The sequence below is a fragment of the Scyliorhinus torazame genome, chromosome 2 (assembly GCF_047496885.1).
Source record: "Scyliorhinus torazame isolate Kashiwa2021f chromosome 2, sScyTor2.1, whole genome shotgun sequence".
NCBI lineage: Eukaryota > Metazoa > Chordata > Chondrichthyes > Carcharhiniformes > Scyliorhinidae > Scyliorhinus > Scyliorhinus torazame.
Genome location: NC_092708.1, coordinates 245,803,203 through 245,829,999, shown reverse-complemented (window position 1 = coordinate 245,829,999; position 26,797 = coordinate 245,803,203). Strand labels below are relative to the sequence as shown.

The window sequence follows — 26,797 nt, the reverse complement described above, 5'->3', positions numbered from 1 at the left end:
GACTGCCAGGTCTGTGCGAAGTGCAAACCGCACTTCTATCGGCCAGATAGAGCGCACCTGATAAAGGCCTCCCACCCCTTTGAGCACCTCAGCATCGACTTCAAAGAGCCCCTCCCCTCCACTGACTGTAACGTGTACTTCCTCAACGTTGGTGACGAGTACTCACGATTCCCCTTTGCCATCCCATGCCCTGACATGACCTCTGCCACCGTCAACAAGGCCCTGCACAGTCTCTTCACCTTGTTCGGTTTCCCCACCTACATCCATTGCGATCGGGGTTCCTCCTTCATGAGCGACGAGTTGCGTCAGTTCCTGCTTAGCAAGAGCATCGCCTCAAGCAGGATGACCAGCTACAACCCCCAGGGAAACGGACAGGTAGAGAGGGACAATGCAAAGGTCTGGAAGGCCGTCCTTCTGGCCCTACAGTCTAGAAGTTTCCCAGTCTGCCGCTGGCAGGAGGTCCTTCTCGATGCGCTCCACTCCATCCGGTCGCTCCTGTTCACTGCCACCAATGACACCCCTCATGAATGTATGTTTGCCTTCCCTAGGAAGTCCACTCAGGGGTCTCACTCCCGTCCTGGCTGACAGTCCCAGGACCCGTCCTCCTCCGGAAGCATGCGAGGAGTCATAAATCGGATCCCCTCGTCGAGAAGATCTTGCTCCTCCATACCAACCAACAATATGCCTACATGGCACATCATGACGGACGGCAGAACACAATCTCCCTCCGGGATTTGGCACCTGCAGGATCCCCAGCGATAATCACCACCAACCCCAACCCTACACCGTCTCCCTCCACCACTACCCGGCTACTTTGAGATTTGGCACCTGCAAGCCCACCGGCGACCATCACCACCACCACCCCCGCCCCTACACTGCCCCCCCCTCCACCGACTCAACTACTGGGTGAAGAAGAAGACAACACGCTCCCGGTTTCAACACCAGTGCACACACCACAGCCGGGACTGAGGTGATTACGGCGGCAGGTCAAAGCCCCCGACAGCCTCGACCTTTAAGTCCACTTCACCCCCGCTGGACTCTTTTTTTTTAACAGGGGGTGAATGTGGGAAACCACTGTTAGTGTATTATATGTATTGTGGTAAACTGTTACTGTACTACATGTATTGTGGTAAACCACTGCCTGATGGCTCCGCCTCCCCTCGGACTCAGTATAAAGGTGGCTGACCACCGGCCCTGCCCCAGTTCGGGATCAGTGGCCAGGAGGATTTCTGTTTAGCTTATTAAAGCCACAGTTTCGTTCACTACTCGTCTTGTGTTAATTGATGGCACATCAGAGACACAAAGTGTTCAGCCAAAACTTGTCTGAACAAAAACTGTATATTTTGGTGAACAGCGACCTGCTGATAACAAAAAGTCCTGAACACAGCAGCCTTTAAATATCACAAATTCAAACAGTATAATTTTATATACGGGATGAAGGATTTAACAAGTTGTGAAGACATTCATAAGGAAACAAATCGGCAGAAGTAACATCATATGTTGTCCTCCTAGGTGCTGAGAATAGTAAACTGTTTAAAAGCTGTGAATTTATTTAAAAGCTCTGGGTTGTGATAGCTGCAAGTTGACACTGAGCTGTTTTACCTATTGTGTTGCCCCAAGCTAGAGTGACAGTAAGAGTGTTAAGTGGTAACTAGCTAAGCTGATGTTCGTTTTGTTTAGTGGTGCAGAATGAGATGAAATACTGTAAACACCTTAAAAGCTGGCACCAAGTTGAAAACAAGTCATGGAACGCAATCATAACATTCTGCTGAAAAATATATAGTTAGATGTTGAGAGTGCTGGCCAGCAGATTACCACCAACTGGCTGGAAATGGAACATAAATGTCTTTATTTCAACATAATTTTGCTCCATCACAACTAAGTGTACCTATAACCCAAACACAAATACCTCGCAATTCCAACAAGCAGTCGGCATAATTCAACAGACCGTCTACCCGTAAAATAAAGGCAAAATACTGCAGATTGGGGAAATCTGAAATAAAAACAGTAAGTGCTGGAAAGCCTCTGCAGGAATGGCAGCATCTGTAGAGAGAGAAACAAGAGTTAACATGTTGAGCCAAATGTGAGTCTTCTCCACTTCTGAAGAAGAGTCATATTCAACTCAAGGCATTAAGACCTACCATTGTATTGAGGCTATGGCCCTAATTGCTGGTGCATATGTCAGCACTGCACATTGGCTGAAATTTTCCGGCTGTTCCCACCAGCAGGATCTTCCTGTCCTGACGATGGCGCCACCCCCCCTCCCCCCACCCCCCCACCAGCCCCATTGTGGCTTGCCTGGCGGTGGAGGGTGTGAATAATGGGAAAACCCATTGAGGGGACAAAAGCTCATTGTGTTAATTCAGCAAAATATGAATTCTCAGGAGAAACAATAAAATGGGCAGCAACATGGAATGGGTTTGAAGCTGTTAAATTTAATTTATGGGGCGGGATTCTCTGTTCCTCGCTGCGTGTTCCTCGGTGGTGCACTGTTCGCTGGTGGCGGGATTCGCTACTCCCACCGCTGGTCAATGGGATTTCCCATTGAAGCCAATCCACGCCGGCTTGAAACCGGTGGGTGGCGATGCACTGCTGGTGGGAAAAGAGAATCCCAACGGCTGGAGAATTCGGGCCCTGATAGTTAAATAGCACATTTAACATCAATAGAAAATACAGAGTGCAGGAGACCTTTCATCTTTATTCTGGAAATTAAGGAGACCTGCATTTTGCAACATAGAAATGTTAGTAATTGTGCAATCCTTATATTATTTTATACTTGATTTTAATTTTAATGATTGTCTAAAACTATGTTATGGGTTACAATTACTTGTTTTATTTATATCATTATCACATTTTGCCACCTGCTGCCACGATGACTTTTCGATCAACCACTTATCCATCCGTCTAATAACCTACCTACCAGCTATTGCAAGATGACTTCCAATGAAGAATACCCTTCTTTCCATCTAATCTCCTCCTTCTAGGCTACCAATCCCACTGTCTTCTGATCATAGCATGTGGCTGTTTCCAAAATTAGGCGAATGACTTGTCCTGAGCTGATCTTCTTAGCAACTTGTTTTAGCTGTTGATGGTCACCCTTGAATCACCAGAAGGGGTTCAACTACCAGTACGAATGGGGTACGCAGCACCTGAAGGCAATGATGTTACTGAAATGGAGGTTTGGTGGTGGCAGCGGGGGTGGGGGGCGAGGTGGGCAGCAGGGGGTGTTGAAGTTAGTGCTTGTTGGAGAATATGTGGAATTCTTTAAACACTTTTCACAGAACAAAGAGAATATACACGAGCAAAGGTTATTGTGGGGTCAGAAAATAGGCTGAATAACAGATTATAACCTGAATAAGCATTTTGAACAGTCTTGCAATATCTCTGAATTAGTTGAACAAGACAGATAAGGAATGAGGAGGCTCTGAATTGACAGAATGTAAGAAAAATGCCAAAGTTGATTATGATGAATCAAGCTGCGGTGTGTATAGTGCCTGCGATAGTAATAAATAAAGAGACAGTGTGCACTGATGATGAGAAATGGATAAAAGATATAAGGATGAGGTTGTGTGGTTCCGTGGGTAGTGTCCCTGCCTCTGATCCAGAAGCTCTGGTTACAAGTTCCACTCCCAGAACTTGATTCCTAGGAAAACGTGTCCAGAACTGTAGTCAAACAGGCCGAGTATCAATCTGTAAATTCTTCCAGCACACACCTACAGAAGTGAGAGAGATTCCAGGTCAGCCTTGTGATGGAAAGAAAATCGGAGCCTCTTCCATCACTATCCAGAGCTCCACAATACAACATTCATGTAAAAGTGATGTTGCCACAACAACTTGAGACTCCTTGGGGGGCTGGTGTGGGTCCGAATCGTACCTACAGGGGCGGCATGCGGCGCAGTGGCTAGCACTGAGGCTGCGGCGTTGAGGACCCGGATTTGAATCTCGGCCATGGGTCACTGTCCGTGTGGAGTTTACACATTCTCCCCATGTCTGCGTGGGTTTCACCCCCACAACGTAAAGATATGCAAGTTAGGTGGATTGGCCACGCTAAATTGCCCCTTAATTGGAAAAAAAAATAATTGGGTACTCTAAATTTATTTTAAAAAAGAATGGTACCTACAGCATGGGATTCAATCCCTGTTCTCGCTGGGGTGCATTTAGGACCCTTTTCCTTGGCTTATCCATGATGGAGATTGTGGTCTTGTGGGTCAGACCTGCCTTTGGGCAGCGAACAGAAGGAGCAGCTGCAGAGAGATACAGGGCTGGAATCTCCGTAGCCCAATGCTGAAATCGGGTTCGGTGATCGGCGGAGAATGGATTCCAATGCTGGAATTGGGGCAGATGCTGGTTTGATGCCAGTGCGCGATGCTCCACCCACTCCAAACCGGTGTTATCGGGACGCGCGCCGCATGCAGTTGCAAGACCGTTGGCACGTCATTGGCCGGCCCACCTACGATGCTCCGCCCCCGATGGCCCGAGTTCCCGTTGGCACAGGCCACATGTGTTCCCAGCGGCCAGGAACCTGGCTTGCTGGTTGTAGACTGTAACCAGCGCCGCCACACTCGTCCGGGATCCGTGCTGCTGGCTGGGGGCTTCTGCTAGGGTTGGGGGGGACTGGTGGGGGCGGCTAGGGAGTGGGCTGTGGGGTTGGGATGGGCAGGTTAGGATTCCTGCATGGCCGTCGCCATGTTTTCCGGCGCGACCGGCGCAGGCCGTCAGCCTTGCGCATGCGCAGTCCGGGACCCGGCGATTCTCCGGCCGTTGTCCACGCGATCCGCGGGTGGTTCATGTGGCAACTGTGTTAGCCCCTCACCGGTACCAGAATCGGTGAGGGGTTCACTCCGATTTCCCCATCGTGGACCACCGGCAGATTTTCCGTTGGAGCCGGCACTTAGCCGCTGGGGCGGAGAATTCCACCCAAATATTCCAGGAAATACTTTTAAACTAAAATTAAAAATGCATGGACTTATGAATTATACATATTTTCCTTGGCCTTTAGACAGTTTGTGTTGATCAAATTGTCCATTAAGCATCACAGTGGTAGCTTCAAAATGAGGGGCTAGTTTTCCAATAGGAGCTGTTCCCGCAATCATTCACAATCAGTCATTATTACCAATGTCCTTTATGTGCCTTGCTCCTCCAATGGAATTCAATAGATGTTTGAGTGTGTCAATTCCTTGGGTTGAATTTTATGTAGGCAGCAGGTGTCCTGCCACTGGGGAGTGACTTTTTTCGGTGGGCAACAGGGTTCAGGGCCGCATTTGGTTGTCGGCAGCCAATTAAGTGGTTGCCATCCCTTTTAAGGACAGTTGTCATCCCACCAAGAGTTGCCGGTTCCGTAAGGGGACCAACAGCATAGCATACTCAGCAGCATCAATACTGGGACTACAGCTGGAGGATGAGGCTGCATCGATGGCCTTGTACCCTCAAAGTCGAGGAAATTGGTATTTGGGGACACCCAAGTCAGTCAGGCAGGTCATGGCAAAGGGAGATCGTGGGGGGAGGTGGTTGTTGAGGGAAGGCAACGTTGTTGCCGGGGGGTGGGTAGGCAGCCGTTGCCGCTGGTTGACCATTTCATGGGTCAAAGAGTGCTCGAGAAGGAGGGCCGGCCCACTCCGGATTTCACTGGGAAGACACCTGGTCTTACTGGTCAGTTTTCCCATCTGAAGATGGGCACCCCTGCGGCTGATAAAATGCTAGTCAAATGGGAAGAGGCCTTTAATTGGCCATTTAAGTGTTTCAATTGGGCCTTGGGCAAGAAGGTCTCCTGTCACCTTTCCCACTGCTGGAACAGGAAGATGGTGGGCCCACCACCTGCTGCCTTCCTGCACCATTTTGCCAGCCTCTCAGCCCATCCCCAAAGGGCTGGTGAAATTCAGTCCTCTGTCTGCTCAGCCCCCACTTTCCAACAACAGTTTTGCCTGTAGCCTAACACTGCCAGTATATATGTAAGTCAGATGGCACTGACTCTGAGCTTGGCCACCAGAGGATTCAATATTTGCATTGCTTTCCCCATCCAGTCTCTTCCAATTTTTCCCCTCTTTCCACTGAGAATTCAGTCTCTTGCTTGGCCACTTTCCAAAATGGCCTTTCCTCATGCACAAGCCTGGACCTTAAACGTCACACTATTTCATCACAGAGGGCTTCATAACTGTGTCTAATCCAGTCCTCACGCTATGCCTGCAGGAGTAAAGACATTGATCAATACTCCCCCTCCTAGTGCAGGTGCATGAAGCCTGATTTACAGCACCACCATCACAGTTAAGAGCCGCTAAGATATTGAAGATGCATCTGAAATATTCCATCTACAGACATGGGAGTTGCTGTGCGGAACTAACCCAGCTGGGGTTCATGGGGCCACTGTGAAGACATACCTCTTGTGCATGGAGCAAGTAAGTCAGAGTGGCAATGAGGGTGACTAGGAACACTGGTTAGTAAATGAGAAAAGAAGGTTAAGGGATGGGACTATGTCAGCACTAACCAAGAATTTAATCTGAAACTGCCTTCAATTGCACTGGAATCCCCTCCCTAAACCTCACCACCTCTTGGTTATCTCCTTTAAGGCAGTCTTTAAAACTTACCTCTTTAACCAGGCTTTTGTTTATAGGCCTAATGAGGGTGGTTTGAGCCCACACTAGCCATGTGGAAAATGCTATAGGTTCACCACCCTCTGAGTGAAGAAATTTCTCCTCATCTCTAAATTGCCATCCTCACATCCAGAGACTGTGACCCCTTGTTCTAAATGCCCCAGCCAGAGGAAACAATACCCTGCCTCCAATCTGTCCAGCCCTGTCAGAATTTTATGCATTGTACCTTGTAAACTACTGAAGAAACCACAGGTATCTATAAAAACTGCAAAAGCTAGTAGAGGTTAGGTGAATTGGACATTCTAAATTCTCCCTCGGTGTACCCAAACAGGTGCCGGAATGTGGCGACTAGGGGCTTTTCACAGTAACTTCATTGTAGTGTTAATGTAAGCCTACTTGTGACAATAAAAAGATTATTATTATTAAGTATAGGCGCTGTTGTCCTTTCTTGGTGGTAGCGTCGATGTGGGTGGACCAGGACTGATTGTTGGTGATGTGCACACTTAGGATACCTAGGATTTTGAAGCTGTCAACCATCTCCACCTCTGCCCCATTGATGCAGACAGGGGTGCATTGAGTGGGTCGGGGGTGGGGTCTGGGAGAGGACGCAGCGGCCAACATACACTTTTGGCTGGTTCTGCCAAAGGACAGGCAATGGGGGTGGAATTCAAGAGTTTTCTAGTGAGGTCCAAAAGAAGGTTTTTCAGCAAGTGAACATATTTTCACTTGTTTGATGTGTCAAAGCAGCTTGTTATATGTTACCTTGGATCAGTTTTAGTACCTGCTCGTGAATACTTTTGAGCTCATCATACGCTCTTTGGTAAGTCCAGCATTCCAAAAAGGCAGTCAGGTATTTTCCTACATTATGACAGTGATTACTGTTATGTGTTTGCTGGTTTATCTTATATATCTGATTTATCTCAGAGCAATTCAGAGATGTGAGGTCTTGTAGTGCAGTGAGTAGTGTCGCTGCCTCTGAGCCAGAAGCTCACCGGTTCGAGACCCACCCCATGAATTGATGGCCAAAGAAGGTGCGTTCATAACACAGCCAGACAGGCTGAATGTCAAACTACTTATCCTTCCAACATGCCAACAGCTGGCAGTAAAAGCGGGAGAGACTCCTGGTCAGCCTTGCTTGATGTGGAGTGGAGCCCCTCAAGCTGTAAGCCTCCAGGTGGCAGGGTAGCGAGCTGACCCAGGGAAAACCTCACCATGGGAACAGATTAAAGTCTGCCTCGTGTCTAAGTGCAGGACAAGGAACAACAGCAATGCAGCGATGGAACTCGTTCCATATCTATAACGGGTTTATTTGCAGCACTTTAAAATATCCCAGCACTTAAAAGATTTCTTCACACATCCCTCTCAGCCGAAACCGAGTTCAGTCTTCTGGAACCTTCCTTCTGATGTCAGTTACCTCAGCCCACAGACTTAAGCAATTAAATTCAGTGAATAGACTAACTCGGATCAATTAAACTATTAAACACGACAATTGCAACTGACTACCTCATTTCAATATCCTGGGGTTGTGCATGATGCAAGTCTTTCTTTCTTTCCCCACCGCCGCCCCCACCTCCCTAGGGTGGTTAAATATAAAAGTGGCTGAAGATGCAGGTTTTGTGGAAGATATAAAATGCAAAACATCATTTAAAGAGTAAAAACGCATTTCAGCATTCTCTTGCACTCTGCAGTGCTGGTGCTGATCGTTCCTCGTGTCTAATTTATCAAAGACTGACTAGCAGTCCCAGCACGAGCTATAGTAAGCAGTAAAAGATCTGACATAACCATCCCCCTGGCCCTCGAGGTATTTTCATTCAAATGTCCAGGCTGACCCAAAGGAAATGGATTCCCAAACACACTGTGCACTGCAACTGATGTTTCACAGGGAATGCAAAAGGGTGCGGAAAGAAAAAGTGATGCTTCAGCTCCCAGCAGTATCAGAGCCAAACTACAAAACCGTGCTGGTCTTCCACTTACTGCTACTGCACCAAGACCACAGAGGTGATACATCTGCACAAACAAGTACAGCTCATAATTCATCCTCCCCTTCATAAGCCTGCATATCAAAGGCATCCCCATGTGGAAAACACTGCAGAGATGTGCAAGGGAGAATGCAGGATATAATGAAAGGCTATTCTCCAAACATGATGCATTCTCTCCTGCATTCTGTAAGGCGGGCTCATAGACATGACTTCACCTCGCTTTCTCTTTTCCATTCTTTCCCTGCAGCTTCCTAGTCCTGAGAAAAAATGGGCGGGTGCGGGACGCCCCCCACCACACATTTCACGGCGACAGAGGCAGCCCGCCATTGGCTGGTGGCAGAAACTTCCGATCCTGCCGCCGTCAAGGTGTTTCCCCATTGTTTGAACCCTCTGTCACTATGGATTCCATGACAGCGGGGGAGGGGGGTTTGCCATTAGTGGGACCAGCAGATCCCGAAAAAATTCGGCCAATGTGACTGGAAGGCTGTGTGCTTTTTCTTGGCTGTCTGAAACGATTCTGAACTTTCTGACTTAAAAAAAAATTAATTTAGAGTATCCAATTCATGTTTTCCAATGAAGGGGCAATTTAGCGTGGCCAATCCACCTACCCTGCACATCTTTGGGTTGTGGGGACGAAAACCATGCAAACACGGGGAGAATGTGCAAACTCCACACGGATAGTGACCCAGAGCCGGGATCAAACCTGGGACCTCGGTGCTGTGAGGCAGCAGTGCTAACCACTGCGCCACCGTGCTGCCCCTTGAACTTTCTGACTTTAAGATGAGAAAAGTCAACGTTGCAAAAAGGACATTTGGCCCATTGAAGCTAATCCCTTTTGAGAGTAAACTCTTCCTGCTTTGGCATCCAATTGCGCTTTGAATACCCCTGATGTTTCCATCAGACGGCTTGAAAATTGCAGTTCTGAGGAGAAATTGGAACAGAGGAGACTAAGGGGTGACCTAATTGAGGTGTACAAATATTTGAGGGGCCGAGATGGAATAGACAGGAAAGACTTGTTTCAACTGGTTAAGGGGTCAATTACCAGGGGGCACAGATTTCTGGTGATTGGTAGAAGGATTAGAGGGGACATGAGGAAAGGTCGTTTCACCCAGATGGTGGTGGGCGTTTGGAATTCACTGTCTAAATTAGTGGTTGAGGCTGAAATGCTCCACGCAAAAGATACCTGGATCTGCATCAACAGTGCTGTAACCTGCGAGGCTGTGGACCAGGTGCTGAAAAACTGGATTAAAAAGAACAGTTAGATTCCTTTTTCTCTTTTTTGGCCGATGCAGATGCTGTGGTCTGAATGGCTTCGTTCTGCACCGTAATTTATATGGTCCTGTGGTTCTATAGTAACCCTGCCTGTCTGGATTATTTCAAACATTTATCATTCTTCGAATAAAGATGTTTTATTTAACATTGATTTAAAAATACAGCAGTCCATACACTGTTTAGGTGCGGAGGCATACAGTGAAGAGGCCTATGTCATCAGGCTGCCTCAGTGCGACCCTAAAAATGCAGCTTTTTCTGCCTATTTACGTATTTATTTTGGTGACTAAAATTCCCGATATTTACTGGGGTGGAGGGGGGGAAGATTTCCAGACTGGAAATCTGGGATTCCCAGAGATCCTGCTCGTTTTAAGAGCAGGGGCACTTTTACATTTTGTCAGCAGTTTTAAGGCCGATTGACAGGATGATTGCTTGTCGTGAAATAAGTTCTGCACCACAAGCTTTCTCAACAAGCAGTCGCACTGTCAATCGGAAAATTTCGGCCGATGTGACTGAAAGGCGGTGTGCTTTTTCTCAGCTGTCTGAAACGATTCTGAACTTTCCAACTTCAATTTGGCCCATTGAAGCTAATCCCTATTGAGAGCAAACTCCTCCTGCTTTTGCATCCAATTCCACTTTGAATACCCCTGATGTTTCCATCAGAGGGGGAAGCAATAAGGATAAGATGATGGAAGGCGAGACTGGACATGGGGAAAGGGAAGGTAGAGTTTGGACTCCGGATGCGGAGGGGAGTTTGTGACAGCTGGACAGGCATTGTAGAGGTCAGGGGATATGTTGGAATTTGGAGGGGATTGTGGAGGTCGTGATGGGGAGTTTGGATGGAGTCAGTGGTTGGGGTCAGGGGTCAAGGTGGGAGTGTTAGTCCATCACAGGGTCTCAAAGGAAGCTAACTTGTTGGACCTAGGGATCCAGGCTCCACCCGGCCTACCAGTAGTGCTGCAAATAAGCTCTCGTTCCGGGAAACCTCGCCAATGTTAGTTAAAAATAAAATTCAAAGCCTCCTTAAAATCTCTCAGTGATCAATCTGCCTCCTGAGAGAGATTGGTAACTTGCACCCCTCCTCCCCCAACCCACCCCAAAAACTAAGCAGAGTGGGCTGGATGCGGGTTTGAAAATGTTTAATTCCCACCTGACCCAAAGACACATGTTGTTCGGGAGTAAATGCCCCCCAGAGTTTGAAGGTCAACTGTGAAGCCTTGTAATTGAACACCTATGTGCTGGATATTCTTAATACACATGATGACTTGATTCAGTTTAATTTTCTGATAGGACTGATCAATCATGTTAAAAGTCGAGTATGAAAATGGATTATTTGGAATGGAGTGTCCATGCAACTCACTGGATATTATTGACAGCTTTTGTTGACAGGCCAGAATAAAAGGTCCTGACCGAATATTCCTACATTGTTACTTAGGGTGTGACTGCTGACGCATCTTCAAAGTAACAGTGGTTGGTCAAAGCCTTAAACTTGAAAATGGCATTGAAACCACTGAACATCTCCAAAATGGATATTGTAGAAGGATCAAAACACAAGTGTTCAGGACTTCTGTAGAAGAGACAGGGGCTATCTATGCCAGGCATTGTCAAACTCGGGGGCGCAACCTGCGGGCGGGTCGCGGAGCCGTCTGTCGCAGCGCTCCCGATCGCGCAAATCTGCGCGCAACAGCCGGCTGTTAATAACGCCGGCTGCAAGCGGCCTTCAAAATGGCCACGAACGTGAAAAAAACATTGCGCATGCGTGCTGATGATCGGGCACGCATGCGCAGTGTGGCCGCTTTTTTTTTAACGGTTGCAGTTTTTTGTTTTACAAGTTCGGGGGGGGGGTTTCTTCATTTTATTTATTTATTTTATTCACTTTATTATTTTTTTTACAAGTTCGGGGGGGGTTACATGTTCGGAGGGGCTGGTTTAGCACAGGGCTAAATAGCTGGCTTTTAAAGCAGACCAATTCCTGTACCAGCCTCCCCGAACAGGCACCGGAATGTGCCAACAAGGCGCTTTTTACAGTAACTTCATTTGAAGCCTACTTGTGACAATAAGCGATTTTCATTTCATTTCATTCATTTTATTTCATAAAATCTTACAGGAAAAAAATGCAGAATTTTGGACAGATGGAGACTCCATACTTTCCGACACCGGAAGGCTTTACCTTCATCCAACAGGTTCCATTGGAGGAGCGTATATGAGGGCCAAAGGGACCCAAAACCATTTCCTCCATTTTTGTCAGCAGCAAACAAGGTAAGAGAAAATGGTGGGTCGCGCAGGTCGACCGGCGTGGCTCGCGAAGGTTAGCCGGCATGGGTCGCAAAGGTCAACTGGCGTGGGTCGTGAAGGTTGGCAGGCATGGGTCGTGAAGGTTGGCCGGCGTGGGTCGCGAAGGTCGGCCGGGTTGGGACCTGAAGGTTGGCTGGTTGGTAAAAATGGGTCCCCGGAAAAAAAGTTTGAAGAACACTGATCTATGCCATTCTTTCCAAAGTACTATTGCTACTCTGCTTGTGTAGTCCACAAATTAAAGTGACTACTGTCAGACACAGAATAGTAATTTTAATTAGCAGAAGAGTTATACTGAGCCACGGAGTGGGCAGCACAGAAATGCAACATTCAGCCCAACTCCTCCATGCTGTTATCTATGCTTCCCATGAGCCTCTTCCCACCCTCTCATCTGACCCTATCAGCATGTTTTCCTATTCCTTTATCCCTCGTGTCTCTGTCTAGCTTCCCTGAAAATACAATTTTACAACTCACCTCAACCACTCCTTCTTGTAGAGCTTTTCACATTCTCACCAGTCTTGAGGTAAAGGTGTTCTACTCCTGCCAGTTATCAAATCTTTGAGGCTAAGTTTAGCATGTCTGTTTCCTTCCTTGTCCAAGTTACTAATACAGAATCACCAGAATAGGATGGGTTTTGTGTCTAGACCGACATAATTAAATGTTTTCAGCTTTATGAACAATCGGCACTCAGCCAGATCCTGAGTCACCTCTGACAATTGTACCATGTCTTCACAACTGGCAGTAAATGTTCGCTTCATATTAAATTTTACATTAGGTAACAAATTGCCTGAAAACATTCTTTGCGGTCAAATTCATCCTTTTCTGTTAGCCCAGGAATGAATCCTCTTTTTTCAAATTCAACATGGGAAAGAGGGCATCACTGGCTAGGCTAGCATTTATTGCCTATCTGTAACTGCCCATGGTGGTGGTTGGTCACCTCTTTGAACCACTGCAGTTCACGTGGTGTAGGTACACCCACAGTTCTGTCAGGAAGGGAGTTTCAGGATTTTGACCCAGCGACAGTGAAGGAATACAACGGCACAGTAGCATAGTGTTTAGCACTATGGATTCATAGCGCCAGGGTCCCAGGTTCGATTCCCCGGCTTGGATCACTGTCTGTGTGGAGTCTGCACATTCTCCCCATGTCTGCGTGGGTTTCCTCCGGGTGCGCCGGTTTCCTCCTGCAAGTCCCGAAAGACGTGCTTGTTAGTTTGGACATTCTGAATTCTCCCTCAGTGTACCCGAACAAGTGGCGGAATGTGACGACTCGGGGATTTTCACAGTAACTTCATTGCAGTGTTAATATAAGCCTACTTGTGACAATAAAAATTATAAAGAATAAAGAATAGTAATGTAGTTTCAAGTCAGGGTGGTGTGTGGCTTGGAGGGCAGCTTGCAAGTGATGGTGTCCCAGTGCGTCTGCTGCCCCTGTCTTTCTAGATGGTAGAGATCACAGATTCAGAAAGTGACACTGAAAGAGCCTTTGTAAGTTGCTGGAGTGCATCATGTAGATGGTGCACACTACTGCCACAGCACTGGTGGTAGAGGGAGTAGATGTTTAAGTTGGTAGATGGAGGGTCAATCAAGCTTTGTCTTGGATGGCGTTGAGCTTCTTGAGGATTGTTAGAGCTGCACTCAACCAGGCAAGTGGAGAGTATCCTATCCTACCCCTCGCTTATTCCTTGTAGATGGTGGATGGGCTTTGGGGAGTCAGGAAGTGACTTGATTGCTCCAGAAGTCCCACTGCCTGACCTGCTGGTTGCTGCAGTATTTATATGACTGAGCCAGTTAAGGTTTTTGTTTATGGTGACCCTCAAAAAATTGGTGAAGGATTCAGTGACAGTAATGCAATTGAATATCACGGAAGATGGTTAGATTTTTTTCCTGTTGGAGTTGGCACATGTGTGGATTGAAATATTTGCCTTGAATCAGCCTAAGCTTGACTATTATCCAGGTCTTGTTGCATAGGGACATGGACCATTTCAGGATCTGAGGACTTGTGAATGGTACTGAATACTCTGCAATCATCAGCAAACATTCCCACTTCTGACTTTATGAAGGAAGGTCACTGATGAAACAGCTGAAGGTGGTCCTAACCTGAGGAACACCTGTAGTGATGAAATTGCACTGCCGTCAATTGAGTCCAACAGCCACAACCATCTTCTTATGTGCTAGAAATGACTCCAAATCAGTGGAACGTTTTCCCCCTTTCTCCCCATTTACTCAATTTTTGGGGGGCTCCTTAATGCAACACTCAGTCAAATGCTGCCTTGACATCACCTCATCTCTGGGGTTCAGCTCTTTTGTCCATGTTTGAATCAAAGCTGTAATGAGGCCAGGAGTTGAGTGGTCCTGGCAGAACCCAAACTGAGCATCAGTGAGCAGGTTATGGCCAAGTAAATACTGTTTGATAACACTGTTAACGACACCTTCTACCACTTTGCTGATAATTGAGAGGAGGCCGATGGGGTGGTAATTGGTCGGATTGGATTTATCCTGCTTTGAGTGGACAGGGCATAGACAACTTTCCACTTTGCTGGGTAATGGAAAAGCTTGTCTCGGTCATGGCTAATGTTTGGAGCACGAGTCTTCAGTAGTACATCACAGGTGTTGTGGCCAAGAGCATGTGCTGTATCCAGTGCCTTCAGCCATTTTTTAATGTCACGTCGACTGAATAGAATTGACTGAAGATTGGCATTTGTGAAGCTGTGACCTCAGGAGGTGACCACAATGGGTCATCCACTCAGCAATTCTGGCTGAAGATGACGCTAGTGCTTCAGTCGTGTTTTTTGCATTGATGTGCTGGGCTCCTCCATCGAGGGCGAAGGTATTTGTTGAACCTCATTCTCCAGTTTGTTGCATAATTGTCCATTCATTAATGGATGTGGGAAGGCTGCAGAATTTCCAACTAATTTGTTGGTTGTGGAGTTGCTTAGCTCTGTCTAGGGTTTGCAGCCTCCACTGTTGGCATGCATGTAGTCATGCATGCGCAGGAACATCAGCGGCGCGGCGCGATTCCCGCCCCCGCCGAATCTCTGGTGCCGGAGAATTCGGCAGCCAGCGGAGGTGGGAATTCACGCCGCCCCAAGGCAATTCTCCGACCCAGCGAGGGGGTCGGAGAATCCCGCCCATTATTTCTTTTTCAATCATAGGATGTGAGAGTTGCTGGCTGGACAAGCATTTATTGCCCTTTGAACTGAGTGGTTTGCTAGGCTATTTCAGAGGGCATTTAAAGTCAAACACATATCTGTGAACATGCAGCCAGACCAGATGGCAGATTTCCTTCCCGAAGGGACATCAGTGAACAAGATGGGTTTTTATGATAATCGGCAATGGTTTCATGGTCATTGTTAGATTTTTAATTCCGAATTTACATTGAATTCAAATTTCACTATCTGGCATGGTGGAATTCAAACCCAGGCCCCCAGAGCATAACCCTGGGTCCCTGGATTACTAGTCCTGGAACACTGTGCCACTGACTCTCCTTAATTCATAATGCAATAGTTTATAACGTGGTCTATAACTAGTTGATTATTAGAGTGTAAATCCTTCCAGGAAGCCTCTTGGCAGGCGGTAAGAGTGGAAGGCACAGCTATGGCAAACCACTGCAGTACTTTGCCAGGCATAATCATGGGCCAATTCAATGGATGTCCACAGTCGTCAACACCCTCTTAGGACATAGGAACTGGAGGAGGAGCAGCAATCAACCCAATCTGTCATCTAACTTTACTTTTATTAATGGAACTCCATGTCAAGGTCATCCCTAAGTAGATGTTCTCTCATTTGATTTCACATTTTTAGTCACTGCTAGCTGTATCTACAACATCAGACCATAAGATGTAGGGTGCAGTTTAATGGGCCTTGTTGCGCCCGACTTGGTGTCCCAATGAGGGCGTTGAATCTCACATGAGGCCTCTCGCAAGATTTGCGACGCTTGAGATGTCTCGTGAGATTCAACCGAACGTCGCGAGACGTAGCGATCTGGATCTTGCCCGCACTGGGCGTGATCCTGATCCATTTGTCATTGGAGCCATTAGGCTCATTTAAATACCTGTGCGCCAGATTGTCTGGGCTCCCGGGAACTAACGGGCTCTCCAGTGAGACCCCGGCTTAGCGCTGTTTAGTGCTAGTCCACACAAGCATGGACCAGGTGTAACAGCATCTGGGGGTGCAGAAGTGTGGCAGCGGCAAGTGAGGAAGGGGGTAGAAACCGACCATTTTTTCCTGAACTATGCTCCTGGAAACTGGTCAGGGAAAATTGATCCAATTATGTAACACAGCTCCAACTGGAAAGGCCACAAACGTGATCTACCGCTCCCAATCACGCTGTATGGGTTCGGCGACAGGAGTGCAAAATCTCACGAATATTCCCAAATCGCATGTCACGCCAATGTGATTATTTTGTCCCATCCCCCCATCGGTGAGGGGCGCATTTCCTGACATTCAACATCGGGAACATCTTTGGACACATGTAAGGTTTTCGGGCAATTCGGCCCTTTTTGGACTGCCCAAGAATAAAACTCAGAGACTGTAAACTGACTTTTCAGCCAAGAGAACGTAACCAGTTTTCCCAGCAGGCTTGGTCCGCTGAGCTGAGTAGGGACATAAGTATTTACAAACCCCCCCCTAGGAGCTACAAGGAAGAAGGAGCCAGACAACGAGATAAGATCAAAACACAGACAAAGGGGCACGGGAATACACAGGGGGCCTGCCTGCAAGCAGGACAATGGGATGGTCATAGCCCCATGCAGATGTAAATGACTTTGCCTCCACCAGAGCAGAATCCAATCAACACCCCATCAACATAGCAGCTATCTCCGGAGCAGATGGAAGTCTTTGAAAATCTTCAAGGGAGCTCAACCTCATTATCTCAAAAAACAGACTGGAGGCGGACCTAGGGGAGGTACTCCCATCTCGACAGGTCTGACCGGCTCAAAGGGGGCAGGACCAGCGGGAACTTTAAACCTTATGGATTCAATGCAAAAGGGGCTGGCCGAACACAGGAAAAAGCCAGGTAAAACAATATAAAAGGGGCTGTGTTTCGATTGAGGGCTCTGGGCTCGACCTCTGCACCTTTGACTTGACCTCTGCAGCCTGTGACCGTAAGTACCCTGCAGCAGCTTGCGAAACTCCCTTGACTTTAATAGTGGTTGAGGCTTTGGGGAAGGGAACTTGATTTGTGTTTTGTGCTATTGCTAAAACTGTGTAACCATAAGATTTTTCGTTGTGTCCGTTATAGTACTTTCTGAATAGACTTAGCTTGTGTTAGAGTTTAAGATTTTATTATATTTTCTTCTGTTGATGATTTTGACCTGGGTTTTGCAATAAACCTTGATTGGCTGATAATTGGAGTCGTTTAAATTCTTCAATCTTTCACCAGCGATCTCTGACCAAGTCATTGTTAAAATATTCCTCACCTTAATTCCGGGTTCAAGAATCAAGGGTCATCTTGAGCGATTCACTCAGGACAGACTGCTGGTTAGGTAATAAACAGCAGTGTCCTATTCTCTCTCTTGGGAAAGCTACTCTAGCGAAGTAGGAACCGGGTGGGTGTTGCACCACCGGCAAGAGAGAGAATCACCTGGGTATTGGTAGGGGTCTGGAGATCTGTGTGATATAAGCCTCAGGCTGCCGGTTAGGGATAAACGGCAGGCTTGATTCAGTGCTCTCTTCAGTGGAAGTGTCCCAGTGCGGCATCCCCTGGCCTCTGAAGTTTCAGTGCCAGCTGGAGAGAGACACACACAGATACTCAAACCCCAGATATCGGCCCAGTAGTGGAGTAGCAGAGATGGCACCCTCTACAACACATTAGCATCTAATTATCAGGCCTCCCCCTACTCCCTTCAGAAAAACCATCCATGTCGGCATGAGGGCAGAATGGCGTGAATCACGATTGGTCTCCCAAGCAGATATCCCAGGTCCCGGAGCACAGGTGAGTGCATCACACGGAGGGCGAGGAGGTGATCAGGATCATGCCCAAGCAATGCATGGACACTACCCAGGCACTGCCCAGGAACTGCCCTCTGGCAATGTCCCAGCAGTTCTGGGGCAGTGCGGGGGGGAAGGGGGTTCGAGGCTGAAGCGGAGCAGGTTAGTCAATTTCAGCGGGAGCAGTGCGGAAGTGATTTCTGGGAGGTAAGTCTCTCCTTTAAAAACACTTGTCTTTGCAGGAGCAGGCCAGTCGATTTCAGCGGGAGCGGTGCGCTAGTGATTTCTGGGAGACCTTCACAGGAGCAGGCTAGTCAATTTCAGCGGTAAACACTTACCTAGTCCCGTTTTCGGTCCCTCTTTGCTGTTTTAAAAAAATTTTTAGTGTTTAAGGCGGGAACAGGAAGTCCGACCCGTGGACTTCTGGGAAGACCCTCACCAATAAATTCTGGTGGAGAGGAAACCCGAGACACTACACGTGTAGTATCTCCCACCCGCCCTCCTCCTCTAACCTAATAATAAAACCCATTGGTGTGAGGTAAGTACCATATTTTATTATTATTATTATTATTTTTAAAAATTTAATTTAGTTGTTAGCCAGATCTTAGTAGAAAGTTAGAGGGATGGCAGGGAAGGGAGTGCAATGTTCCTCCTGCAGGATGTTTGAGGTGAGGGATGCCGTTAGTGTCCCTGCTGATTTTACCTGCAGGAAGTGCTGCCATCTCCAGCTCCTCCAAGACCGAGTTAGGGAACTGGAGCTGGAGTTGGAAGAACTTCGGATCATTTGGGAGGCAGAGGGGGTCATAGATAGCAGCTTCAGGGAATTAGTTACACCAAAGACTGGAGATAGGTGGGTAACTGTAAGAGGGACTGGGAAAAAGCAGTCAGTGCAGGGATCCCCTGCGGTCGTTCCCCTGAGAAACAAGTATACCGCTTTGGATACTTGTGGGGGGGACGACTTACCAGGGGTAAGCCGTGGGGTACGGGCCTCTGGCACGGAGTCTGTCCCTGTTGCTCAGAAGGGAAGGGGGGAGAGGAGCAGAGCATTAGTAATTGGGGACTCGATAGTCAGGGGCACAGATAGGAGATTTTGTGGGAGCGTGAGAGACTCACGTTTGGTATGTTGCCTCCCAGGTGCAAGGGTACGTGATGTCTCGGATCGTGTTTTCCGGGTCCTTAGGGGGAGGGGGAGCAGCCCCAAGTCGTGGTCCACATTGGCACTAACGACATAGGTAGGAAAGGGGACAAGGATGTCAGGCAGGCTTTCAGGGAGCTAGGATGGAAGCTCAGAACTAGAACAAACAGAGTTGTTATCTCTGGGTTGTTGCCCGTGTCACGTGATAGTGAGATGAGGAATAGGGAGAGAGAGCAATTAAACACGTGGCTACAGGGATGGTGCAGGCGGGAGGGATTCAGATTTCTGGATAACTGGGGCTCTTTCTGGGGAAGGTGGGACCTCACAGACAGGATGGTCTACATCTGAACCTGAGGGGCACAAATATCCTGGGGGGGAGATTTGTTAGTGCTCTTTGGGGGGGGTTTAAACTAATGCAGCAGGGGCATGGGAACCTGGATTGTAGTTTTAGGGTAAGGGAGAATGAGAGTATAGAGGTCAGGAGCACAGATTTGACGTTGCAGGAGGGGGTCAGTGTTCAGGTAGGTGGTTTGAAGTGTGTCTACTTCAATGCCAGGAGTCTACGAAATAAGGTAGGGGAACTGGCAGCACGGGTTGGTACCTGGGACTTCGATCTTGTGGCCATTTCGGAGACATGGATAGAGCAGGGACAGGAATGGATGTTGCAGGTTCCGGGGTTTAGGTGTTTTAGTAAGCTCAGAGAAGGAGGCAAAAGAGGGGGAGGTGTGGCGCTGCTAGTCAAGAGCAGTATTACGGTGGCGGAGAGGATGCTAGATGGGGACTCATCTTCCGAGGTAGTATGGGCTGAGGTTAGAAACATGAAAGGAGAGGTCACACTGTTGGGAGTCTTCTATAGGCCTCCAAATAGTTCTAGGGATGTTATTGGAAAGAATGGCGAGGATGATCCTGGATAAGAGCGAAAGTAACAGGGTAGTTATTATGGGAGACTTTAACTTTCCAAATATTGACTGGAAAAGATATAGTTCGAGTACATTAGATGGGTCGTTTTTTGTACAGTGTGTGCAGGAGGGTTTCCTGACACAATATGTTGACAGGCCAACAAGAGGCGAGGCCACGTTGGATTTGGTTTTGGGTAATGAACCAGGCCAGGTGTTGGATTTGGAGGTAGGAGAGCACTTTGGGGACAGTGACCACAATTCGGTGACGTTTACGTTAATGATGGAAAGGGATAAGTATACACCGCAGGGCAAGAGTTATAGCTGGGGGAAGGGCAATTATGATGCCATTAGACGTGACTTGGGGGGGATAAGGTGGAGAAGTAGGCTGCAAGTGTTGGGCACACTGGATAAGTGGAGCTTATTCAAGGATCAGCTACTGCGTGTTCTTGATAAGTATGTACCGGTCAGGCAGGGAGGAAGGCGTAGAGCGAGGGAACCTCTTGTTAAGAGGAGGAGGCCTATGTGAAGATGAGGTGTGAAGTTTCAGTTGGGGCGATGGATAGTTACAAGGTAGCGAGGAAGGATCTAAAGAGAGAGCTAAGACGAGCAAGGAGGGGACATGAGAAGTATTTGGCAGGTAGGATCAAGGAAAACCCAAAAGCTTTCTATAGGTATGTCAGGAATAAGCGAATGACTAGGGAAAGAGTAGGACCAGTCAAGGACAGGGATGGGAAGTTGTGTGTGGAGTCTGAAGAGATAGGCGAGATACTAAATGAATATTTTTCATCAGTATTCACTCAGGAAAAAGAGAATGTTGTGGAGGAGAATGCTGAGACCCAGGCTAATAGAATAGATGGCATTGAGGTACGTAGGGAAGAGGTGTTGGCAATTCTGGACAGGCTGAAAATAGATAAGTCCCCGGGTCCTGATGGGATTTATCCTAGGATTCTCTGGGAGTCCAGGGAAGAGATTGCTGGACCTTTGGCTTTGATTTTTATGTCATCATTGGCTACAGGAATAGTGCCAGAGGACTGGAGGATAGCAAATGTGGTCCCTTTGTTCAAAAAGGGGAGCAGAGACAACCCCGGCAACTATAGACCGGTGAGCCTCATGTCTGTAGTGGGTAAAGTCTTGGAGGGGATTATAAGAGACAAGATTTATAATCATCTAGATAGGAATAATATGATCAGGGATTGTCAGCATGGCTTTGTGAAGGGTAGGTCATGCCTCACAAACCTTATCGAGTTCTTTGAGAAGGTGACTGAACAGGTAGACGAGGGTAGAGCAGTTGATGTGGTGTATATGGATTTCAGCAAAGCGTTTGATAAGGTTCCCCACTGTAGGCTATTGCAGAAAATACGGAGGCTGGGGATTGAGGGTGATTTAGAGATGTGGATCAGAAATTGGCTAGCTGAAAGAAGACAGAGGGTGGTGGTTGATGGGAAATGTTCAGAATGGAGTTCAGTTACAAGTGGAGTACCACAAGGATCTGTTCTGGGGCCGTTGCTGTTTGTCATTTTTATCAATGACCTAGAGGAAGGCGCAGAAGGGTGGGTGAGTAAATTTGCAGACGATACTAAAGTCGGTGGTGTTGTCGATAGTGTGGAAGGATGTAGCAGGTTACAGAGGGATATAGATAAGCTGCAGAGCTGGGCTGAGAGGTGGCAAATGGAGTTTAATGTAGAGAAGTGTGAGGTGATTCACTTGGGAAGGAATAATAGGAATGCGGAATATTTGGCTAATGGTAAAGTTCTTGGAAGTGTGGATGAACAGAGGGATCTAGGTGTCCATGTACATAGATCCCTGAAAGTTGCCACCCAGGTTGATAGGGTTGTGAAGAAGGCCTATGGAGTGTTGGCCTTTATTGGTAGAGGGATTGAGTTCCGGAGTCAGGAGGTCATGTTGCAGCTGTACAGAACTCTGGTACGGCCGCATTTGTAGTATTGCGTACAGTTCCGGTCACCGCATTATAGGAAGGACGTGGAGGCTTTGGAGCGGGTGCAGAGGAGATTTACCAGGATGTTGCCTGGTATGGCGGGAAAATCTTATGAGGAAAGGCTGATGGACTTGAGGTTGTTTTCGTTGGAGAGAAGAAGGTTAAGAGGAGACTTAATAGAGGCATACAAAATGATCAGGGGTTGGATAGAGTGGACAGTGAGAGCCTTCTCCCGCGGATGGAAATGGCTGGCACGAGGGGACATAGCTTTAAACTGAGGGGTAATAGATATAGGACAGAGGTCAGAGGTAGGTTATTTACGCAAAGAGTAGTGAGGCCATGGAATGCCCTACCTGCTACAGTAGTGAACTCGCCAACATTGAGGGCATTTAAAAGTTTATTGGATAAACATATGGATGATAATGGCATAGTGCAGGTTAGATGGCTTTTGTTTCGGTGCAACATCGTGGCCCGAAGGGCCTGTACTGCGCTGTATTGTTCTATGTTCTATGTACTTTGCGCTGGGGTGGCTTTTAAAAATGCCGCCTGATCATCAAAGGACTAAGTTGCTGGAGGGGTGGGTGTCACATCATGGGGACGGCCCCGTTCATTTCTGTACTCTACGTCCTGTGTGATAGGGCGGAGATAGTCACCGTTGCAGTCGACTGTTTCAACGTCACTTTTCCCACCTGCCACCAGGCTTCCGATTTCTGGGGAAATACCGCCCCATATCTTTGCTTGAGCCAGGTTTCAGTTTACAAAGGGATGTACAAAATGATGTTACAGTTCTGAGATAATGCAGGGTACACAATACTAAATAGAGGCAAAAGTCCTCCAGCAGCAGGCAAAACCATGCAGGATATTCAGATCTCCTGCCCTTGTGAAATATGACATTTTAAAATTATATATTAAATGTGAGGGTGCATATTTTGCTCCTTATGGGGGGAAAAAATGCATTAATAACCAGCGTTTCTCTGCAGATTTCCTGACGGCCAATCAAAATGGAGAATACGCTTAACTGAGCACACGTCCAAACTAGGGTTGCCAACTCTGCAGGATTGGCCTGGAGTCTCCAGGAATTGACGATCAATCTGCTGTGTGGAATCCTGGAGAAAAATCTCCAGGATATTGAGAACGGTTTAAAAAACAAATTCTCAAACATTTCTCTTGACTAGATATAAAAATATTGAAAATGGAGGGGTAATTTTCTCTGACTGTGAGTTGAGCATCATCCAATTGGGTAATGAGTCTCTTTGCTTTCCAATTGGTGTTGAAAGGCAGCATGGGCAGCATGGTAGCACAAGTGGATAGCACTATGGCTTCACAGCACCAGGGTCCCAGGTTTGATTCCCTGCTGGGTCACTGCCTGTGCGGAGTCTGCACGTTCTCCCCGTGTCTGCGTGGGTTTCCTCCGGGTGCTCCGGTTTCCTTCCACAGTCCAAAGACATGCAGGATTGGCTGTAATAAATTGCCCTTAGTGACCAAAAAGGTTAGGAGGGGTTATTGGGTTATGGGGATAGGGTGGAAGTGAGGGCTTAAGTGGGTCGGTGCAGACTCGATGGGCCGAATGGCCTCCTTCTGCACTGTTTGTTCTATGTTCTAAGTCACAAGAATGGATGAGTTGTCCGACCAATGGCTGGAGCATGGGGGCAAGTCATGTGATACATTTAATCACAGTTGGCAAGCCTATTTCCACATCGTCAATGCGCAGCAACTCTCACCTTTGCACAGAGTAAAGAGGAAAATGGCTCACCTGTTGGCTCTCGGCTCCTCGCTTCCTTCAGGTAATGTAAAGCTTTATCGTAATCCCCGAGGTGGTAATAGGCTACACCAGAGCGATACAGGGCTTTGAAATTATTCCCTTCCTTTTTGAGGACTTTGAGACAATATTCCTTCACTCGTTCATAATTCACTAGTTCCGCTTGTAGTAAGCAAGCTTTTGAGAAAAATGAAGAAGGGAAAAAAAGAGCACAAGGTAACAGTTGTTATAGTTTTTGAAAACATACTGGAGCACTGACAGAAAAATGAATCTCAAACATGAAGTTGTACCTATGGTGATTTTGGCACACTTGTGATTGTTTGGTATGAGGGAAATATAAGGAGAGCGTTTAGCATGGTTGAAGTGAACACGCACTAACTGAATCATCGACCTGGGTTATTTCTAGCTGACTAATATATTTTCCGCAGTTAGATTAACATTCTGCACGAGTCAAGAGGACTATGTGACAAAGCATGTCTTGTGGTGGATTTTTCCAATTGTTCTACCAATTTTTATTTTATTCACTCATGGGATGCGGGCGTCACTGGCAAGGCCAGCATTTGTTGCCAATCCCTAATTGCCCTTGAACCAAGTGGCTTGTTAGGTCATTTCAGAAGGAAGTTAAGAGTCAACCACATTTCTGAGTGTCTGGAGTCACATGTAGGCAGGACCAGGTAAGGATGGCAAATTTCCTTCCCATTTGGCCACGTTATAGAATCATAGAATTTACAGTACAGAAGGAGGCCATTCAGCCCATCGGCACCGGCCCTTACAAAGAGCACCCTACTCAAACCCACGTTTCTACCCTATCCCCGTAACCCAGTAAGCCCCATTAACCTTTTGGACACTAAGAGCAATTTTGGCATGGCCAATCCACCTAACCCACACATCTTTGGACTGTGGGAGGAAACCGGAGTACCCGTAAGAAACCCACGCAGACACGGGGAGAACGTGCAGACTCCTCACAAATAGTGACCCAAGCCGGGAATTGAACCTGGGACCCTGGAGCTGTGAAGCAACTGTGCTAACCACTTTGCTGCCGTGCTGCCCTTTATGAACCATTCCATTATGAATTAAGTGGAGGCGGTGGTGTAGTGCTATTGTCACTGGACAATAATGCAGAGACCCAGGGTAATGCTCTAGGGAATGGGTTTGAATCTCAACATGACAGATGGTGAAATTTGATTTCAATAAAAACAGATCTGGAATTAAACACTCTATCGATGACCATGAAACCATTGTCGATTGTCATAAAAGCCCATCCGATTCGCTAAGAAGAAAATCTGTCATCCTTATCCGGTCTGGCCTACATGTCACTCCAGATCCACAGCAATGTGGTTGACTCTTAAACTGCCTTGCAAGCCAGAGCAAGTAGGAGTGGGCAATAAATGGTGGCCCAGCCAATGATGCCCACATCCCTTGAATGAATCAAAAAATGGACATGAGTGAACCAGATGGGTTTTTATGACAATTGACAATGGTTCCATTAGACTTTTAATTCCAGATTTTTTAAATTGAATTCAAATTCCATCATCTGTCATTGTGGGATTCAAACCCAGGTCCCTAGACCCTTGGTTTCTGGATTGCCAGTCCAGCGACAATACCGGTCCACCATCACCTCTCCTTAATTCATAATGGAATGGTTCATAACCTGGCCAAACAGGTAGGTCTGCATAGCCTGATCCCACGTGAATAAAGATAGGCAACTTCAAAAGGCCTCACAGTGCCTGACCTGATGACACGACAAAGCCGTTAAATCTTGCAAGAGGCTTCTCGCAAGATTTGCGAATCTCGGAACACCTCGCGAGATCTAACGGGGTCGCACGAGATATCGCAATCGTTGGGAGGGATCCAGATTTACACATTTAAGTGAGCAATTAATGTGGACCAGGCAAAATGGCACCTGGGAGTTCTCCCAGTCCATCTGAGGCCCCCGTGGCCAGGCTCTGAGAAGGATGATACTCTGATACTCCAGCTTCCACTCAGGCATCTTGGCACAGCCACCGGGACACACTGGCAGTTCCAGCTGGGCACCCTGGCAGTGCCTCCCTGGCAGTGCCAGAGTGCCTGGGTGGTACTGCCAGGCTGACAAGGGCCAGGGTGTCAGGGTGCCTGGGTGCCAGATTGCCCATGCCAGGGATCCACCCGGGGGGTGCCCGGTCCTTAAGATTTGGGGTGAGGGGGTGCTTGAGGATGCTCAAACAAGTAATTTGGGAGGCTGGGGAGGTCCGGAGGCCGTGATTAGGGGGGGGGGGGGTCCTAGAGATCAAGGACAGCATTTAAAAATGACACGGGAACTCGGCCAGTTTCCCCGAAGAGACGCTAGGGGGGCCTCTGCCAATGGACCCCAAGCCGCACCGCGCGTGAGCGATTCTCCGAGGACCGGAGAATCGCGGGAGCGGCGCCGGCTACGATTTCCTCGTAAAGACCGATTATCCGCCTCCGGTCCAAACACAATTTCGGCACGGGGCTGCAGAGAATTCCGCCCGTAATGTTTCACCAATGGCAGACTCATGTCCCAAATGGTCCCAACTTCAGGTTCCCAATGTCCGATGGAAAGCTCCTTAAGGATAACTTTCTTTTTATATTTACAGTCTTTTATTCATTCTTTATTTTTCTGAGTCCCCACACTCTCTGGCAGTTGCTTCAGGATTGGGAAACTGAGTAGACACTTTCATCACTTCAATAGTCGAATAACAATAAACTTTATTAGTGTCACAAGTAGGCTTACATTAACACTGCAATTAAGTTACTGTGAAAAGCCGACAGAGACTGAATATCTTCTTCTTCTGAAAAACCTACCCGCTCCCACCTGACTGGCCACGCCAAATGTTTTATGGTGTGGGCAATGTATTATCAGGGACAATTGCTTAATAACAAGTCTAATTGATTCTTCGTTACTAATTTGAATATGGTGGGTGGGCCACTGATTTTGGCACCTGCTCACCCCTCATATCATAGGGATGAGTTTGAAGGTTAGCAGGCAGGTGGTGGGGTGGGCACCTGCCTTATC

The 26,797-nt window shown here is 47.5% G+C and overlaps 1 protein-coding gene across 1 annotated transcript in view; it reads right to left on the bottom strand.

Annotated features, from left to right (window-relative positions):
* Positions 1-26,797, bottom strand: part of LOC140396967 (tetratricopeptide repeat protein 9A) — a 134,818-nt gene that overhangs the window by 11,878 nt on the left and 96,143 nt on the right. Inside the window, exon 2 of the mRNA XM_072485966.1 lies at positions 23,779-23,961. Coding sequence (XP_072342067.1) covers positions 23,779-23,961 — 183 coding nt within the window. The remainder of the gene's footprint in view (positions 1-23,778; positions 23,962-26,797) is intronic.